The sequence below is a fragment of the Elephantulus edwardii genome, unplaced genomic scaffold (genome assembly GCF_000299155.1).
Source record: "Elephantulus edwardii isolate Elephantulus edwardi_28Jun2011 unplaced genomic scaffold, EleEdw1.0 scaffold00080, whole genome shotgun sequence".
NCBI classification, from domain to species: domain Eukaryota; kingdom Metazoa; phylum Chordata; class Mammalia; order Macroscelidea; family Macroscelididae; genus Elephantulus; species Elephantulus edwardii.
In genome coordinates this window covers 3,730,774-3,745,697 of record NW_006399830.1, presented here as the reverse complement: position 1 = coordinate 3,745,697, position 14,924 = coordinate 3,730,774, and the positions used below count along the sequence as shown (strand labels likewise).

Genomic DNA, 14,924 nt, shown 5'->3' with positions numbered 1-14,924 from the left:
CTTCACCTTCGGCTCCTACCGGCTGGGCGTCCACACGAAGGGGGCCGACATCGACGCCCTGTGCGTCGCTCCGAGACACGTCGACCGAAGCGACTTTTTCACGTCATTCTATGAGAAACTGAAGCTGCACGAAAACGTCAAAGACTTAAGGGCCGTGGAAGAGGCGTTTGTGCCCGTTATCAAGCTATGCTTTGATGGGATAGAGATTGATATTTTGTTTGCAAGATTAGCACTGCAGACCATTCCAGAAGATCTGGACCTGCGAGATGACAGTCTGCTTAAAAATTTAGATATCAGATGCATCCGAAGCCTGAACGGTTGCCGGGTAACCGATGAGATTTTGCACCTCGTACCAGACATCGACAACTTCAGGCTAACGCTGAGAGCTATCAAGCTGTGGGCCAAGTGCCACAATATCTATTCCAATATATTAGGTTTCCTCGGAGGCGTCTCCTGGGCCATGCTCGTGGCCAGAACCTGCCAGCTCTATCCCAATGCTGTCGCCTCGACTCTCGTCCGCAAATTTTTCTTGGTCTTTTCCGAGTGGGAGTGGCCAAACCCCGTGCTGCTGAAGGAGCCTGAAGAGCGGAATCTCAACCTGCCCGTGTGGGACCCGCGGGTCAACCCCAGTGACCGCTACCATCTGATGCCCATAATCACTCCGGCCTACCCGCAGCAGAACTCCACGTACAACGTGTCGGTGTCCACGCGGATGGTCATGGTCGAGGAGTTTAAACAAGGGCTGGCCATCACACACGAGATCCTGCTCAGTAAGGCAGAGTGGTCCAAACTGTTTGAAGCCCCGAACTTCTTTCAGAAGTACAAGCATTATATTGTGCTTTTAGCCAGTGCACCAACAGAAAAACAGCATCTAGAGTGGGTGGGTTTAGTGGAATCAAAAATCCGAATTCTGGTTGGAAGCTTAGAGAAGAATGAGTTTATTACCCTGGCTCATGTCAACCCCCAGTCGTTCCCAGCACCCAAAGAGAATCCTGACAAGGAGGAATTTCGTACAATGTGGGTGATTGGACTGGTGTTGAAAAAACCAGAAAATGCGGAAAATCTCAGTATTGATCTCACCTATGACATGCAGTCTTTCACTGATACAGTTTATAGGCAAGCAGTCCTCAACAAGATGTTTGAGGTGGACATGAAAATCGATGCGGTGCACTTACGGAGGAAGGACCTCCACCAGCTCCTGCCCAATCATGTGCTTCAGAAGAAGAAAATACACTCAGAGGAGGGCTTCCACCTGACGGCCCGGAGTGACAGCAGCCTGGACCTGTCTGTGGGCAGTGACGATGGTTTGCCCACCCAGTTGCATGCCAGCAATGGAAAGACCAGCCCAGTGGTGGGCAGCACTCTGGGCAGGAACAGTCCTGCCCCAGCCGTGATGGCAGCATCTGGGACCAGCAGTCAGGTGGCTGAGGTGGCCATGCCACAGGTCAGTGGTGGTGAAGGTTCAGGGGGCTTATTCAGTGAAAGCATTCTTCATACTGTCATGCAGCCCACCATCTCTCCACCCCCCAAGGCCACAGTTAACAGAGTTGTTTCTTCAACCTGCCTGGTGAACCATGACCCCAGACCTTCAGGAAATGCAGCAACTGAAGTACCTAATCCTATTGTAGGAGTTTAGAGAACTGTCTAAAGAAAGAAGAAAGGACCAAGAAAGCCAACCACAGCTCCTTAACGGGACAGATGCAGCCCAGTTAGAAGCTCTTCCAACAGCAGCTTTTCTGCTGGCCTCAGGAAACATTCCATATCGACCTTCCCCGTATCCCATCTCCCTGCTAATCCTATCCCTGTTATCAAGAATTGAATAAAATGAAAATGAACCAGTACCAACAACCTCAAGGTCCATATCTCATACCTAGTCAACACATTGTTTTAAAATGATAGAGAGGTGTCAGGAGACGTCATCCAGTTAGGTTTGTAGGGTGCAATGCTTTTCTGGGCTAATCTTGGTCAGAAGGTTAGTATGTGACGCTGCAGGTGCAGTTATTAATAGGCCTAATAGTTAATGTGTGAGCAATGTTGACTATCGGAAAGACTACTATGGTGGCCTAGTGGTAGGAAGCTGTGCTGCAATCCCAAAGGCACAAGGTTCAAGTCCCCCAGCTGCTCTGTGGGAGAAGGATGGGCAGTCTCCTCCCAGGCAAGTAACTGCCTCTGAAACCCTGCCACAGGGTCAGCTGTGGGTCGGTTCCGTCTCGTCAGTACACAACAACAACAACAACTGCCTTTTTTAAAAAAGAACACCATTCTACAGGTATAACTGTACTTAAGACAGATCTGGACTAGAATTTATGTTCAGTTCATTGTTGGGAACATTTTCTATGCATAGAAACCAGTACAAGAATTCTTTGTATTGATGATGTACTTTTGCATGTTTTTATTAGGAAGAGCTGGTTTTATCTTTTTCAGCTTCATAAATCCTAGTAGTGTGGTTTTGGCTTCTTCCCCACCTTCCCACCGCCCCTGAAACTTTTCTTACCCTTCCAAGTGGATACCGTTGTGCTAAATGCGAAAGCCAGGCTACTGTCTGGGGATTCATCCTGACGGACAGCAGCCTTGCAGGGCAGTGCAGCTGTCCACACCCGAGACTCACTGTCTATGGAAATGGCCTCCTCATACTTGCCCAAGGGGCAGCTGCTGGGTTCAAACTGCTCACCTTTGAGTAACAGCTGAATTTTTAAAGATTTTTATTTCAAATTGGTTTATTTACAGAGTTCATATACATTGTGTTTTGCATAATCATACAATTCATTTTATAAAACTAATCAGCATTGAACTATGCCCACCATTGTCCTGTCTTTCCAGATCCCCACTGGATTTTTCCCATTTCCTTTACCCACCCCTCCCTCCATCATTTGTGCGACCCTCTGCTTTCCCCCCTGCCCACCCTTACCCCCTGCTCTTGCCCTCTCCCCCTTGGATCCTTGTTTTACTAGTTATCTATTTCTCCAGTAATGGTCTCATACAGTATTTGGCCTTAAGGGACTTAATTCACTCAGCATAATGCTCTCCAGTCCCTCCCAAGTGATGCGATTTTCCACATTGCTCCTGCATGCTGCATAGTTTCCCATTTTGTACCACATGAATGTACCACCATTTCTCAGTCCATTCGACTGTGGGTGGACATTTGGACTGTTTCCATGTTCTTGCCCTGCGCAGTGAGTCCCCCCTAGAGAGGGGCGTGTGCAGCGGGGGTGGCCCAAAAGGGCCTCCTCTGGCCGTTTTGTTCCACTTGAAGGTTTGGGGGCAATCTAGAAAATTTTCATGTGACTCTACCCATTTTGGTTGGAGGGACAGTGCAGGAGAGGAAGACTCTCGAGATGGATTGACTCAGTGACTGGGGTAATGGGAGTAGGTGTGTTGGAGACAGTGAGATTGGCACAGGGTAGAGCAGGGTTTAGGGCTGTTGTACACGGGGTCACTGTGAGTCGCAGGCGACTCAACGGCACATAACAACAGCTACCACCCTGCATTTAACCAAGCTGCAATCTTGGAACTTTTGGAGTTTCACTTTAATTTCCTGAGGAACAAGCTACTACTTTCTCTTTTTAATGTACGTGGTGTTCCATAAAGCAGGATAGGCGGCATTGTATGTAATGTGTTGCTCTGCTAGCCAGAATACTGGTGGTTCAAATCCATCAGCCACTTTCTGAAAGAAAGATGCAGCCTCTGAGTGCACCTGCAGAGATGGCAGCTGGCTGCTGGGGTGCCCCGGGGCTCGCTCTCCTGCGGGGTCCTCGAGAGTCACAGTCTGGGAGATAGACCTGGTTTTGTTCCGAGTTCTCTGTTTTTCAGATGGTATTTGAAAACAGATAATTTATTTCTTTCCCCAAAACACAGTGAAATTAAACACCAAACCAGCCAACCAAAACACCAATCAAACTTTTGCCATCAAGTCAATTCTACCCCTCCACAAGACAGCAGAACTGCCCCAGGTAGTGTCCATGGCTAGAAATCTTTGCAGAACAGTCCGCTACACCCTTCTCCCACAGAAAGATTGGTGGGTTCAAGTCATCAACCGTCTGCTCAGCAGCTGGTGCTTCAGCAAGCAAAGCAAAACCCATATACTGGACGGGGGAGATCAGAGGCAAGGAGCATGCAATCTTATGTCACATACTTTGGGCATGTTGTTAAAAGGGGCAAGTTCTTGGAAAAGGAAATCATGCTTGGAAAGGAGGAGGGTCCGTGAAGACAGACCTCAGTCAGACAGATTGACACAGCCACTGTCCAGTGGGCTTAAGGAAGTCCGAGATGGTAAGGACGGCACAGGGTAGCGCAGTGTTCAGATCCACTCTTCAAAGAGTTGCCCAGTCACAGCCATCTTGGAATGGTGATGGGTTTGAACCACTCACCTTTTCAGTTGCATCCCAGTGTGCTTAACCCACTGTTCCACCAAAGAAAAATCTAAGTGTGTGTATTTGGGGTCCAACTCCTCAGGACTGAGGTGCCATGCCCCAATTTTATGCACATGTCAGTGCCAGGGCCCTCAGAAGTATCAGCGTGAGTGCAAATCGCTTATTCATTCAGGGGAGAAGAAATAGCTTCATCAGGTTTGCAAATGTGTGCAGGGAAAGTGAGACTTTCTCACTGCTGATTGAAAACAAAAACAAATGGAAAAAATCTCACTTGGCCCCCACCCTTCTCACTCGTCTCCCCCACCCCCTCGCTCGGCCCTGCCCTCCTCTGTCCTCACTCGGCTGTCGGGTTTGAACTGCCAGCCTTTTAGTTCACAGCCCAATGCTTACACTACTGCAGTGCCCCACCAGGCCCCTAGGAAAAGGCGGGAGGGTGTTGTTCCCTGTGTGAGGAGCCGAGCCCCCCTCTTTGCCGTGCCTGAGACACCTCATGAAGACAGAGGACTGAGCTCTGGGCGGGAGATGGCCAAGTGAAGGTGCGGCTGGAAACGCCTCCTCCTCTGGTCAGGCGGCCAGGGTCTGTCCCGGAGTCAGCGCAGGGAGTACAGGGCACCATTGCTGGTGTCTGGTGTGCCCTTCTCAGAGGAGGCTGTGCCCTTCCTCTCACACAGGAGCCTTATTCTGCCACACCACCCGCTGTTGGCAAGGCCCCACGAGCCTCTGCCTCCATCGATGCCAGACAAATGGCTGAGGCCTTTATCTGCTCAGTTACCCATTATCCTAATGACGTTATTAGTCACTTCTCAGGGGTATTATTTCCTGTTTAAAACTAATTAACATGAGAAAGTCCAAGTTTCCCCGAGGAAATAATACTCTTTAGTGTTTTCAAAAAGCATTGATCCCAGCTTTTAAAAACAGGACCTACCCAGACTGTCCAAAGGTAGACATTGGGAGAGTGGGAGAGGGTTTGAAGGGGAGCACGAAGCTTAGTGCCACCGTCAAGGCACGTGTGTGGGACAGCTTGGATCTTTCACTCCACTTCTGGTCAACCCAGAAAGGCCAAACCCGTTGTTGTCGAGCCATTCTGACTCAGAGCCACATTTTTACATTATTTAAACCAAATTATTTTAGATCTTTAGTTTTCCTCCCCCTTTTAAATTTATTGCTCATCTAAATTTAAATTTATTAGGTTCCTCATACGGAGGGACCAGTCCTTGGAGAGGGACGTCATGCCTGGGAGGGTGGAGGGACAGCACAGTGGAGGAAGACCCTCATTGAGATTAATTGATTCAGTGACTGGGGTAGTGAGGTGTGTCCGAGACAATGAGATTGGCCAGGAAAGAGCAGGGCCTAGGGCTTAGGTTGCTGAGTTGCAGGTGACTCAAGGGCACATAACAACAACAACAACGTATTGGACATCTTTTTTTAAAATTACATTTTTCTTGGGATTTGAGTTTAAATTTGCAGAAAAATTGGTTTCCACTTGATAATTCATCCACATTTTACTGTGTTGTTACTGACAATCCCCATCATTTAAGAGCACTCTTCCCTGTCCCTCCCTGTGCTTCCCTTTTCCATCCATCCTTCTTTCCTGTCCCTTCCTGCTCTCTATCTCTGAGCAAATACTGCCTTTTTGATCTCAGATATTGGATTGTTCTGAGGGCTTGTATCTCCCTGTGTTCCCCTTGTAAGCCTTCCTTCGGCTGACTGTTCATCTTGGGAGGTAGGTTCCCTTCCCAGTTTCAAGAAGGCCTAAGGGCAGTCCATAGACCTGGTGTCTTAGTCTCTATGCAGCCAGTGAACTTGGCTTTTCTGTGACTGTGTTAGTCATCGTCCCCTCCCACTCTGACGTCCCGGATCTTTCACTGTGACTGTTGAGTGGTCAGTAAGAGGAGCTGGACGCCACCGAGTTCTTCTGATCTCAGGGCTTGTTGGCTCCTTAGTCCTTTGGACCAAATGTTCTTTGTATCTTTGATCAGTGGTTCACCATAACCAGCCTCTTGCAAGCTTCTCACCTCCCAGTCACTACTCCTCAAGTGGCTGTACAAGTATGTCTTCGTGGGCTGTGCTGTGCGTTGAGGGACAAGAGTAGCCACGACATCTGTACCTGTGGTAAGGGGATCTTAAAAGCAGTCCCCCTCAGATACCGAGGGACTGTCCCAATGAAGCACATGTACCATGGCCTAGCTTAATACTGCCAGTACTGTACCCCACCACTCATTGTTCCCTACAGGTTTCCTGGGTCTCTCTGTAAGTGGGGTACTCAGGAAATGTGCATTTGATCCCTGGGGAAAACTAAGCCTAAATGTGGTCCATCACAGGCTTAGATGGGAAATAATGGCCGGAGGGTGGACAGTGAAGCTGTGAGGGACTCTGGAGAGCAAGTCATGGACTCCCAGAACTTTGCACCTCGACCCTGCGGGCGGCCACACCCCCACTCCCTTGTCCTGGGTGCACTTTCCCCATGTGGGACACGGCGAGGGGCGGGGCCGCACAGCGTCCTCAGCCTCAGCCTCTCAGTCTCCTCCCCTGAGGGTTAGGAGCTGCCCCCAGAGAGCTCTGTTTCCGATGTAGAGCCAACAAAGTAGAAAAGCCAGCTGTGTTCTCACTGCCCTAGAAAAAGCACAATGGTCGCTGAGGTCATGGGTGTGTGTGTGTGTGTGTGTGTGTAAGCAAACTATTCACAGGCAAAACTGTACAGACCTAATGGTGCAATTATTTGATGCACAGTTACAAAGTGACTTGGGTCCCATGTCCTGGGTGGGGGCAGCCACTCTGTGCCTTCACTTGGGGCAGGGCCGTGGGCACCCTGTGTCCACCCTGAACCCCGCGGCCCACCCCCTTAGAAATCACCCTGGCCTGAGGTTCTTTACAGTATTATCATATTCTAGAAGTGCTTCCATTAAACAGCAGTTCTGTGTGGCCTGTTTTCAAGCATCATACAATGAATTTCTGTCTTCCTGCGTCTCGTTGCCCTGCGTGTGATTGATGGGATTTGTCTGTGTTCTGCTCAGAGCCCGTCTGGCACCTTGACTCTGCCAGAGCTTGTTTTATTGTCTGACTGTGAAGGAGCTCTGGTGGCGTGGTGCTGAAGGTCAGCAGTTTGAGTCTTCCAGCTTCTACATGGGAGAGAGATGTGCATTCTCCTCCTGTAAAGTTTTATAGCCTCAGAAACCCACCGGAGAATACCTGGGTCAGGGGCGACTCGACAGCGTGGATATGGGTTGGTCTGAACCTGCTGCTGTGAATCCCATGTTTCTGTGATGCTGGAAGCAAAGCCACTCCAGGGCTCTCCAGGGTCAAGGTCTCCGTCCTCCTTCCAGAAGGATCCACCATCCCCTCTCAGGATAAGCAACAGGGGCTGCCCGCCTTGTAGCTGTTGTTTCCAACCTGCAGGTGTTAGGAAGAGAAGGAGGGAACCAGCAGGTCATACCTCCAGGGTGACCCCAGAGAGTGCCTGGCTCTGGAGAAAGCATGCTTCACTGTCTGCGCAGGACCAGAGACGGGTGGGAGCATGGGCACAGCTCCTGGCTGATTTCACAGGCAGTGTCAGACCCCCTCTGATTCACTCCTTGCTGCCAAGGTCAAGTTGGAACTGGCTCATAGCTGATCCTCCAGAGGGTTGAGGCTGCAGGTCGTGCAGGAGGCAAATGTGCTTCTTTCTTGCGCCGAGCAGAGGGTAGATTTGAACCATATACCTTCAGGGTGGCAGTGCAACTCCTCAGGCAATGTCCTCACCCCTGTGTGCACAGCCCTTCCTCTGCCAGCACCCCAGTCCTTGTGAAGGGCAGGGGAGGCCAGTGTACACAGGAAACACCTTGATCTTGAGGGGCTGTTCCCTTCCATTCCTCTCTTCACCTCAGTGTCCCCTGGTCCATTCTGCTTTCAGGGCCGGCTGGGGCCAGCCTGGAGCATTACTGAAAGCATGCAAAGCCCAGGATGCCTCTCTTTTACCTGCCCCTGAAAATGTCACACCACACCCTGCCAGCCTGGGACTCCTTCCTCGCTCAGGCACCGCAGCCTGGCAGGAACCTCCTCACCTCTTCGCCCAGCGTGGCTGCTCCAGGGTGCCTGCCAGCCGCCCGCGCCCCGCCCCAGCTCTCTCACCATGGGGTCAGGGCCCATTCACAGCTGACCCTCGCATGAGGACCTCCGAACCACCAGCCGTCTCAGCTTCTGGGAGCGTGCTGTTCTGGGTGCGTTCTCGTGAGTTCCCCTCTTATTTTTGTATTGGATTTGGGTGGAAGTTCACAGAACAAGTTCTTTGCGGTCAGTCATTGCCATGCCCTTTGTCTTGTGACAGAGGCTGCAGCCATCCTGTCACTGCACTTTCTCCTGCTGACCAGCTTTCTGGATGGGCATGTGGTGCTCCTGGCAGAGGTCACCCCAAGACCCCAACCAGGGACCCTTCCCCCCCACCTGAGCGTCTCCATCCCCCCCCCCCGTGCCTCGGGGTGCCGCAGGTGTGCTCGAGCTCAGCCTGCGGCCCCAGCCTTTAGGAAGCTCAGGGAAATGGTGTTGTGGAGAGACCACTGACCTCAGTGCGCCGGGGACAAGGAGGTCCCCTCCGCAGCTGGCCTCCCCCCAGCAGGCTGCCTCTTCCTTTTCCCGCCGAGCACTGGGGGGATTCAAACGGCAGCTTTCAGGGAGCAGCTGGGTGTTGGAGCCAAGGCATCACCCAGGCCCCGGGATGAGGGAGAAGTTGGCCTAAGTCAGAAGCAGCATGGAGTGACCGTGGTCATCCCAGAAGCACTCCACTGGAAGGGCCCCTCGGGGTGGTGCCTTCCTGAGGAGGCCCCCTGACCACCTGCAGCTGGGTGCTGGGCAGGGGCTGCCTCCAGACTCCGCCCCTCCTCAAACTACCCCCCTCCCACAAAGTCCCAGGCCTTTGGAAAGGTAATAGTTTTTATTCTAGGCAAAATTAATAATAATAAAAATTAGAAAGTCAGGTGTACATAAGCGAGGCCCAGGCGCCTGCCTGCCTCGGGTGGGCAGGCAGTGCACCTTCACGTTCGCCTAGGGTTTGCTGGTCAGAAAAGTCGGCCCGTGCTGCCCCCATCGTGGCCTGGCTTCATGTGCAGCCCTGTTGCTGTGCGCTGATCCAGGACAGCCCCGTGAGGAGCAGCTCTGGGCCCAGGGCTCCCAAGGCCACCAGCCTTACCTCCGGGGGCCTCCCTCCCAGCAGCGGCTCTGGTCAGTACTCTTACTGCTGCTGCCGTCCAGTGAGTCATGCGTCCCAGCGAGCCTGCAGGACAGAGCGCTCCCCATGGGCGTCCCAAGGCCTCTTCTTCAGGGAAGCACATGGCCCGCTCTTCCTCCCAGGGTGGTCAGTAGGTACAAGCCCCTCACCTGATTCAATAAGGAACTGCTTATCCGAAGGCCATGGCTGGCATTGGAACCAGCCTGGGGAGAAAGATGAACAGTCTGGTCCTTCAGAAACCTGCTTCAGGGTCAGCTGATGTCCCTTCCGACTGGACAGCAGAGGTTTCTAGTTGCGTTTTTTTATTAGCAGCACGTGATTAGTCACTGTACCGCCAGGGCTCCCTTCCTAAAAGGCTCTGCATGCGCATATCCTCCAGCCTCAATCCCTGGGGCGTTTAGTGCTTTTACCAGGAAAAGGCTAGCAACTGCTCGGGACCGAGGAAGGGGGGCCCTAAGGGGTGAGCCGGAGGGGCGTGTGGGAGGGAACCTCCTGCCGACAGTGCCAGCGGGGGACAGGGCAGGGCCCTATCCGCACTCGGGACCCTCCATCCGCGGGCCCACTACACCCCACAACCCACCCAGAAGGTTGGCAAGCGGGTGGGGCACCGGGTTCAGGTGTGGGAAGGAGGCGCTGCGGCCCCCCATGCAGGCCCGGGCCTCGCCGGGAGCCCGCGGTGCAGAGGTGGGCGGTGAGGGAGGTGATGCTGGGCCGGCGTCACCGTCACCGCCCTGCCCAGGTCCGAGGCCGCTGGGAATGAACTGAAGGGTCTGGTCCTGGACTTCGGCGCGCCGCGGGGAGAGGAGGGTACGTGCGCCCGGGGCGCAGGCGCCAGGGATGCAGGCGGCGAGCTCCTCCCCCGAACCTGCCATGCCCCCAACCTCCCTCCCAGACTCTCCCCCCCCACAGCCGCCTCCATCTCTGTCTGCCGCCACCCCCGCCACCTGTCCGACTTGCGCAGGTGGTCCCCGGGCCAGGCCTGGCGGGCGCTGTGTGGAGGCGAAGCTTCTAGACGAGCCCCAGCCCCCGCGCGAAGGCCCGCCCCTTGCCGGCGGCCCAGCCTCTGTGGGCTTGGGCAGCGCTAGGAATGGCCGGAGGAGACGGGAGCTCCGCCGGGGCTGGGTCCCCGCGCCCCCAAAGGCTGTGGAAGAGGGGACGCAGCAGGGGCTGGGAGGGGACAGCACGAGCACCACAAGCCAGCTTCGTCTACCTGTGAGACTCTGGTCTTTCTTGACCAGTATGGGGCTTCTGGGGATGTCTGTGTGTGCACGTGTGTGCGCACGCCTGTGTGTATGTGTGTGCGCGCGTGTGTGTATGTGTGTGCGCGCGCGCGTGTGTGCTTTGCCCTGGGGGTCAGACTGGGCAAAGGAGGGAGGGTTCTGAGGCAGCTGTGGCATGGGCGGTGCACCCCTGTCTCTCTCCTTTCTCTTCTGGGTGGAGGGAGAGTCAGAGGATCAGCCTGGTTGCAGGGTTCCCCACTTGATCTCATCGACCCCCCATTCCCTGGGCCCGTTTTCACTTAGTCCTCGGGTGGGCTGGCGAGTGTGACAGGTGGCCTTGGGTTTCAGGGCTGCTGCAGCGTTGTGTGGGGTGCAGCCTGGTAGGTGCAGTGATGGGAAGGCCTGCCAGCCTGTTGGGGGGGCAGGTCCCCACACTCATCACTCTGATGGTGGAGGAGTAGGTGGGGCCCCTGAGCCCCTAGATGAATGCTGCCGGGCCCACTTGGAGGAGGATTCTGCTGGTGCAGCTGCTGGGCTGCTCGCTGCTGACTGAAATGTCGGTGCTTCACACCCAGCCGCTGTTTGGAGAAAGTGGGCTCAGTCTGATGTGCAGATGACAGTCTTGGGGAGCATGTGGCTCAGAACTGCACCACCAGGTTGCTGGGGCTTGGATCTAACTTGTTGGCAGAGACTCTGGGTCGCAGGACACAAGGACCACCCTGGACTGGAGGGTCAGTGGGCTTCCTCAGTCCACTAGGGACGCCTTGTGGGACAGCCAGCTGGCCCCAGGGCAGGGAGGAAGTCTGCGTATGAGACTGAAGTCCAGAAGGTGCTCGGGCCCCGCTCCTGGGCCTGGGTGGCTCCGCTTACCCTGCTCTCTGTTCAGGGATCAACGCCCAGGCCAGGAGGCTCCAACGGACCCGGGCCAAGGGCACGGCCACAGGTACCCAGCGGCCCTCGCCACCCCACCTGCGCCGCAGCGTCAGTGAGACCAGCCTGAGTGCAGCCCCGCCCGCTGACTCTGGTCAGCCCCACTACGCCACCCTGCCGGCAAGTTCGGGCCCCGAGGAGCCCACCCAGGACACAGGTGGCCTGGCCAATGAGGGCACCATGCGCCACTCACTCTATCATTCACCCCACCTCCTCCTCCTGCAGGGCTACAGCCAGCAGCACGTGAGTGAGACAGCCTGGGCTAGCTCTGGGGGGCCAGGTGGGGTCCTGCCAGGGCCCCAGGGCCAAACTATGGCAGGAGGTCCTGCCCAGGGTCCTGGGGGCTCAAGTCAGGGTGGGGGTTCTGCCGACACCTCTAGCCTGAGCCAGGGGCAGCAGGGCCAGAGAGCACACGTGGGCCCCCTTTTCTCCTGCTCCCCTGTCTACTGCCTGAGTCACGCGCCTCCTCCCAGGACAGCCTGGTATACGTGCTGAACCGGGACCTGCACACGGTGGGCCAGCGGACACCCGCCAGCCGGCCCAGCATCAGCCTGGCAGCCCCCGACATCCTGCCCCTGCACTGCACCATTCGCCGGCGCCGGCGCCCCGGCCTCCAGCCAGGGGCCTCACTGGTGCTGGAGCCCATTGCAGGCGCGCCCGTGGCCGTGAACTTCACCGAGGCAGGGAGCCACCCCGTGGAGCTGCGTCATGGTGACCTGCTCTCCCTGGGCCTCTACTACCTGCTGCTGTTCAAGGACCCACTGCAGGCCCAGCCGCTGCCTGCCCAGGCCCTGGCCCGCCTCGGGGCTGCACCGAGGAGCTGCCGTCTGTGCGGAGCCTCGCTTGGGGACCGTGGCACCGCCTGCCCGCCTCGGGCCAGCCCTGAGTCCACGCGCGAGTCCGCCCGGCAGAGGCTGCAGCTGGCCTTCGAGCCGTCTCAGGAGGACGCGCTGCTGCAGCGAATCCTGACATTGGTGGAGCCCACGGGCGACGACCACAAGCTGACCCCCGCCTTCCTGCTGTGCCTCTGTGTCCAGCACGCCGCCACCTGCTTCGGACCCGGCGCCTTCGGCCAGCTGCTGCTCAAGATGGCTGGGGCCATCCGAGACACGGTCTGGGTCAGTCCTGGCAGGGGAGGGACATGTCCGTTGTCTGCAGAGGGCGAAGAGCTAGGGCTCAAGCCAGTGACCGGCCCTGGGAAGGACAGTGACGTCTCCCAATGGCCACCTCGTAGGGTCCTTCACGAGCCCCGCCCTCTGGGTCGTGAAGGAGTCTGAGGTTAGAGGCCAGGTGTCTGTCAGCTACTCAGTTCTGGTGGCTGCTGGGCCCCCTCCTCCCTGATTCTCCAGCTCAGGTGGCTGGGACGTGGTGCTGTGAGGCCCAGTGCTGTCCATTGCTGTCCAGAGGTCTGTCTTGTGCTGCTCCGGCCCCTCTGTCAGGGAGGCAGGCCCGTCCCAGTTGGCTCGGATACGGGAAATGTCCCTCCCTTAAGGACTGGATTTGCTCAGTGTCAGCTCCTCGATGTGTCGCCCCTGCCTTTCCTGCTACGTCCATTCCTGATGCCGTGAGATGCGGGCACACTGAGCCCATTTCCAGGACGAGAGCAGGCTCACGGGCAGCTGTCGGCCGTGGCTGTCAGGTCGGCTGAATCTCTAGGACAGAGCAGGATTTCCCAGGCTCGCCAGAGCTTCCTGGACTCAGGTGGACTAGTGCCAAGAAACTGCCCTGCAAGCCTAAAGGCACACGGTTTGAATCCACCAGCTGCTCCACGAAAGAAGAATGGGCATTCTCCTCTGTGCCTCTGAACACCCCCTGGAGGGTCACCTGTGTGTCGGTTCTGACTCAGTGGCACACAACAACAACAACACATCTTTGTGGGGTTACACTGCCTCATCTTTCTTTCTGTTGAGCGGCTGATGGGTTTGAACTAACAATGCTGCAGTTAGCAGCCAAGTGCCTTATCATTGCATCCCTAGGGCTCCTGCTCAGAGGTGAAGGACCGCATGTAGGTGGGACTCTGGGTCCTGCTGTGTTCCCCTGAGCCGCAGGGTTAGTGCACCTCAGCTCTCACCCTGCCACCCGTATCTGCACTGACCACTGTGCCCCCTGGACCCCTCCCCCATGCACACTGTGCCCCCTGCACTTGACGTTTGTACCCCTCATCCTGGCTTGTGTCGTCCCTTTCTGTACTGTTCCTGGTGTTTGTACCCCTTACACTGGTCTTTGTGTCCCCTCCCCCCATGCATCCTGTGCCCCTGGCGTTCAGTCCTCAGCCTCGGTGTTGTCCCTTCCTCAGGTGGACTGTCTCCCTTACACCCTGGGTGCATCATATGCCACAAGCCCCACGTGTACTGTACCCCATATACCCATGGTTACTGTCCCTAACACCACGTGTGTGCTGTCCCCCACACCCTGTGTGCTGTACCCCCCACACCGTGACGTTTGCACCCCTTGCACTGGTCTGCCCATCTCCTGTGGGGGCTTATTTGTTATGTGTCCTGTCTTCCACGCTCGCTGCCCCTCATGTTCTTCCTGGGGTACCCAGGCAGGGGCGTGCACCTCCCAAGAACGCTCACAGTGGCGGCAGGTGGGGAGGGGAGAGCCATGGTTAGCTGACAGTCCCTGCAGGGTTGAAATGTGTCTGTAAACCTTCAAGCACATGCTGACTGTTCCTCAGCACGGCCGACAGGCTGACATTCCCCTAACCAGTGGGACGGGAGCAGCCTGGCCCTCTGCAGCCTCTGGCCTGTTTGGCCCTTGTTTGCTGTTCTAAACGGCCGGTTGCCATGCACGTTAGAAGCTTGTGGAATGTTCCAGCTCTCGGAAATGTACAGGTCACTCAGTGACGACATGGACGATCACTAACTTAGCAGGAGGCGTGTTCTTTCCTGTGTGGCTGGGGCCACTGGGCCCAGTGCCTGCGAACTGACGTGTTCGGGGGTCCCTGCTGGACACGCCCTGGGATGGCCTGCTTTCATGATTCTTGGCCTTTCTTTCCAATCGTAGGAGAAAACCAGAGAACTCGCTGAGAAGCAGGCGCATCTGTGAGTAGCCACTGTCACACGCCTCGTCACACACCCCACACCCTGTCACACACATGTCACACCCCCCCACACCCTGTCACACACGTCACACACCCCACACCCCGTCACACACGTCACACCCCGTCACACACCCCACACCCCGTCACACACCCCACACCCC

General features: G+C 55.9%; 2 protein-coding genes across 2 annotated transcripts in view; both read left to right on the top strand.

Moving 5' to 3' along the window:
- The window catches only part of RADIL (Ras association and DIL domains), a 29,826-nt gene that overhangs the window by 8,094 nt on the left and 6,808 nt on the right, over nucleotides 1-14,924 (top strand). Inside the window, exons 2-4 of the mRNA XM_006889748.1 lie at nucleotides 11,677-11,963; nucleotides 12,194-12,838; nucleotides 14,727-14,764. Coding sequence (XP_006889810.1) covers nucleotides 11,677-11,963; nucleotides 12,194-12,838; nucleotides 14,727-14,764 — 970 coding nt within the window. The remainder of the gene's footprint in view (nucleotides 1-11,676; nucleotides 11,964-12,193; nucleotides 12,839-14,726; nucleotides 14,765-14,924) is intronic.
- Nucleotides 2-1,628, top strand: PAPOLB (poly(A) polymerase beta (testis specific); the record flags this gene model as incomplete). The annotated part of the gene is given in 2 exon segments (XM_006903681.1): nucleotides 2-1,579; nucleotides 1,581-1,628. Coding segments are annotated over 2 exon segments (1,626 nt in total), but the record flags the coding sequence as incomplete, so codon positions are not given.